The 5,162-nt window shown below is 32.0% G+C and overlaps 1 protein-coding gene across 1 annotated transcript; it reads right to left on the bottom strand.

Moving 5' to 3' along the window:
* Positions 1-252: 252 nt before the first annotated feature.
* LOC111895978 (uncharacterized) lies at positions 253-1,373 on the bottom strand. The gene is made up of 4 exons (XM_023892017.1): positions 1,106-1,373; positions 632-705; positions 383-409; positions 253-309 (listed from the first exon to the last, which is right to left on the bottom strand). Exons 1-4 carry the CDS (start codon positions 1,371-1,373, stop codon positions 253-255), a joined length of 426 nt encoding a protein of 141 aa, XP_023747785.1.
* Positions 1,374-5,162: the final 3,789 nt, after the last annotated feature.

Here is a 5,162-nt window from a genome sequence, read left to right as displayed (position 1 = left end):
AGATCTTTACTTACCAAATAAAATAAAGAATATATAATGTACGGTACTTGAATCCAGTGGAAGAGCAAATAAAAACATAGATAAAACAAAATTCATACGCGAAAGTAAATTTTTGGAAACAATAGTAATTTCATTTACAATTTTAGACTAAATTTTTTAATACATACCATTACTAATTAAAAGTTAAACAATTAGAACCAACCCACCTGGTGAGCGTAAGGTTGTTATCTACGAACCACACGCATAGGCCAGCTACACCACCACAACCACCGTCTCTAGCCGTCTACCGTTTGCAGCATCAACCACGATCTAATATTATTGATATATAATAATTAATATCTAATTAAACGAAAACGAAATAGAAGCACGCATGCATACGAACATCTGCGGATTCACAGTCTTTAACTATCTACATTTACAACAATCAATCGTATATTATAACCAAAACATGTGATCATATGCACATAAATGTTATAAATCGAGAACAACAATACGATGTTAAAAAACAAGAAGGCATCTAGAACGTTCTAACTCAAAGAAACCAAACGTACGATTATTCGGCTAAACATAAAAGACATCCCTTCCAACGTCCACTGTGTTGTCTTGTAATCATCCGTGACCTTGCTTCAACTTGATTGTTCTTCTTTTGACATAACACGAAATTTCTCCCTCGAAATGATCCTATTTCTTCACTAGGATTCAATGCTGTTATGAGAACACAAAAAATGTTTAGTAAATTAATAAAAAACAACTATAGATTAATCAACTCTATAGCAAAGAAAAGAAGAGAAGAGAAAAGAAAATACGGAGAGAAAAGAAGAGAAAAGAAAGGAAAAAGAAATTGTCATTTATGCTCCCGAGTTGGAGAGAAATGGAAGAAAAATTAAACATTTTGGTTTTTCTTTTCAAATCCTCCAAAATCGGGAGGAAAGGTAGGAGGAAAAGTTTTCCTTCCATTTCCTTCCCCTTCCTTCCTTTAATGAAACTCGGGAGCACCATTCTCTCTTGCTTTCCTTGCATTTCCTTCCATTTCTTTTCTTTTCTCTCTTTAAGTTAAGTTGAACTCGGGAGCGGGATGTAAATGCAATATGATTTCATATCATACCTGATCCTTCGGTCAATGCATAAAGCATAAAATCGTTGAAATCTGATCCAAGAATTGGAAGGCGCCCACTACGAGCATACAACTTCAACGACGAATCCATAACAGTCGACACTTTATCATCTTCGTTCACCACAAGTCTTAATGGCCCAGAACTCCCAACCACATTCACAGTGATCAAAAGCCGGTTATCATCATTCGTATTCTTCTTCTTTCTAGGTAAAATCGTTTGTATCGAAACAATTTTCTTCATGTTCTTTTCAGCTTCCATAGTCGAATCTTAGGAAATCAACTTATGTTTCGATGAAGAACTATGCAGTGTTGGAAACTAGGAGATTCGAGGGATTCAAGAATCAAAAAGCAAGATTCAGAAGTTGGATGTTGTTGTTGTCGGAGAGAATGGTGTCAAGAATTCCGAGGTCTGTTTGCGAAGATTTATGTAGTGGGCATTTTATACGGATGCATCTTAATTTCCATAATATACTAAGAGAATATATATATATATATATATATATATATATATATATATATATATATATATATATATATATATATATATATATATATATATATATATATAATTAAACGCTCGTCTAAAGCAATGATGGTAATTTGGACATACTTATAATAGTAGATATGGGTTCAGGACTCTAATTATTTTAGTGCTGTGTTTGGTTTATGTATTTGTCTATTATATACATTTCGTATTTACAATATCATTTTTAGCTTAATATCTATTAGACATTAAAGTATAATATAATCATAATCATTTATTTATGTACAAAGTTTAAAAAAGTACAGTACTGTAAAGGATGGATCGAGACAAAATTATCACTGAAGTCGCATAAAAATGTTTATTGTAAGATTTCATTACATCTGATCAAGGATTATTAAGAGCAATTACAAGACTCGGCCGGAGGAGGTTCGATTACTCTCTAATTCTATCACTACTAGAAAAAGCGTAATATACTACGGTTGAAAATATGAATATAGTACGTAGTTTAAGCCCGTATTAATAGAGGGGTGTATTAGATTACATGCCTAATAGAGTACAACTATTTAACCGTACTCTATATGTATCCAATCCCATCGCATAAAAGAATCTAATACACCAGATATTAACATCTAATAAACCATAAACAACCGTACATGATGTCACATCCCCCATTCCTGATTGCAACCTATTCCGGTTGTGCATTCCAACCTTATTCATCACCCAATTCCACTCCATGGATGCTGTTGTAGAACACATGGATCGCCATTCCAATTGAAAAGAACTCTTCAATTTCTGCAAAGCTTTTACTACAACGTAAGGAAAGAATTTTTACTTCATAAGAATCCTTTTTACAGCTTCAAATTCCAAGAAATTTTTTAAAAGTACCTTCATCAATTGAAGTATTGGCCTCAGCTCTAACAATTTCAAAGATCTCTACGGTCTCTATGACACTGATTATAGTATGACTGGTATGACTATCTTTTACAATCTGCAAAATTATTGTCAAACTCCTCCTGCTAACATGGACTGTTAGCACAAGAGCACTATTAATATCTCCACTCATTTTGACAATATCAATCTCTTGAAACATGTTATCACCATTTATAATGATGTCAAAAACTCATTGTCCCTCCCGTGTGAGTTGTGACTGAATGATCAATCTCTACAAATTACAAAGTAGTTGATAAAATTTTCAAAGAATAATGTCTAAAAAACAAAAAGAAAAATTGAAAGTACGATGCTATAAATGGTAAATTCGGAAAAAAAATGCAATGCCTTAATAAAATCTTGCACACAAGGTGCATTAAACAAGATAACGTCAGTGACATGGTATAGTTATGGTGATAATATTCCTTATTTCTTATATACCAAATGTGTATTCTTAGTTTTTCACTTTAATCAAAAACTATAATCTTGAGGATGTGTCTGTGATCTTCCATCAAAGTAATACTCTTAAGTATATTGTAGAAATGGAAATATTAAAATCCGTTGTTTACTTTGAGCACAACCTTCAAAAATTTTTCCTATAATATAGATCAACTTTTGTTCATGAAATTAATAAGTTTCTCTTTAAACACGTCATTGTCTTTGTTAGTGTATATTAATTAAAGATAGCCTTCACCCTTTTAACTGGTTCCAAATTTATTAAGCAATATGATATTTATTAAAACAATGTATGAAATGAAACCAAATAACTAGTTAATAAGAACATCACAATAGGAGCTTTTTCATGTCAAAAAAAAATTAAGAAAATTAAAGAAGTTATTGGATGATCTTTTTCAAAGAGCTTGTTAATTAACAAGCTTTCAATGATTTGGTGGATCCATGGGTTTTCAACCAATTGTATATAGACAAAATATACAAGGTCCCCACAAATAACAAACTAAAATAACGTTTCTATTATGGAGATAAAATGAGCCTTTTCATTTAAAGTTTTATAATGAAAAAATTCCAAAAATTTACCTGCCAACATCATCGGCTTTAACTAAACCAGAATTAACTCTGAGACAAGGCAAAGAAGTTGTTGTCTTCAACATTTTAGGAGCTTCCACTATGATGGTTGTTGACCTAATCTTTAGTGATTCAAATACTTTTGATGTGAGCCCTGTTTCTGTTGGTGGCTCTTTTGATGAACACATGATTCTATGAACAAAAATTCGATTATTTTGGATGCTCCTATACTATTCAAGAAACCATAGCCATCATTTAGTTCTAGAATGTTGAAATCGACAGTCAAATTTTAGTTATGCACTAAGATAAACAAAGTTAATTCCAAGGGGTCGATACCACATTACCAACAACAAACTCCATTTTAACAATTTTAACATTAATCAAACAGGATAAGGATATCAAAGTTAGTGGCAGATGTAACACCAATCTCATTATCCATTGAAAATCATTAGAATGAGAATACTCTCGTTCGTTATCAATATAATCAATTATTATTATCTAGCAGATACATAGATTCATATCAATCTTGGTTTGGCATCAGTTTGTTTGTTTCAGTTAATTATTTCAATTTATAAAAAGACAGGTTATATTCAAACCATAGTAAAAACATGTAGCTAAAACCCAAAATTTTCAACTGGTCATGTAAAATGATGCTAAGAAAATCAAAAAATTAGGAACAAAGAGTTAAGAATGAACACCTTCTTTCTCTCAGAAAATCCAATTGAAGAAATGTTGCTAAAGGAGAGGGGATTTGAAGCTGAGGAGATCAGAATTGTTATTGAAATGTGCAGAAATGAAGCAGACGCGATGGGAAATAGTTACGAAAGGTTATCCGATGAAGGCTGGAGATGAGAGTGAGGAACTTGAGCTGCAAAGAACGAACCAGATGAAGAAACATAAGGTTCATGCATATACAGTTCTCAATGTACTCCAATAAACGCAAATCAAAAGACCAAATATGCAATAGAATGAACAGTTTGAACATGGAATTAACTCTATCGATTGCTAATGTATTGTGACATTAATTAAACAAATGATTTGAAAGAATACCTGGTTGTTCAATACTGAAGACTCGACGAATTTAAATCTGAAATCAAATTTGAATCGGCGATGAAGAGACACTGAATTAGCTGGATTGACGATGAGTTTTGAAGAGGTTCTCGCCAGTGAAGAGAGGCGACAGAGTATGTCGATCGATTGATCGATCGAGAGAGAGAGTGTGTGTGAGAGAGTGATCAATTTCACAGTTGATGTTGTTGTTCATCGATGCTTTGATAAGTAAGCCGCTTGACCAGAAAAGAGTGAAGGCGATCTACAGGAGCAAAATGGGAAAAATACAAATGAACGATCAATTCAATTTTGACGTTGCGTTAAATGAACATCCAGTGTTTTAATTGGAAATATTATCTAGTACACCAAATTAACCGTATTAGATTTCTTCATTTGTGTGTATTAGATTAATTTAGCCTTTTATAATACGGTTTTCATTACAACCGTATTAGATAAGGATGTACTATATTATCTATTTTCCAGTAGTGTATTTACATGCTACATGTTTAAAAAATAAAATATAAATTTCTATATAATATAACTTTATATATTTTTAAGAAGTAA

The sequence above is a fragment of the Lactuca sativa genome, chromosome 4, assembly GCF_002870075.4.
Source record: "Lactuca sativa cultivar Salinas chromosome 4, Lsat_Salinas_v11, whole genome shotgun sequence".
In the NCBI taxonomy this organism is placed as follows: domain Eukaryota; kingdom Viridiplantae; phylum Streptophyta; class Magnoliopsida; order Asterales; family Asteraceae; genus Lactuca; species Lactuca sativa.
The sequence above is the reverse complement of the archived record's forward strand: the minus strand, read 5'-3'. Positions and strand labels throughout refer to the sequence as shown.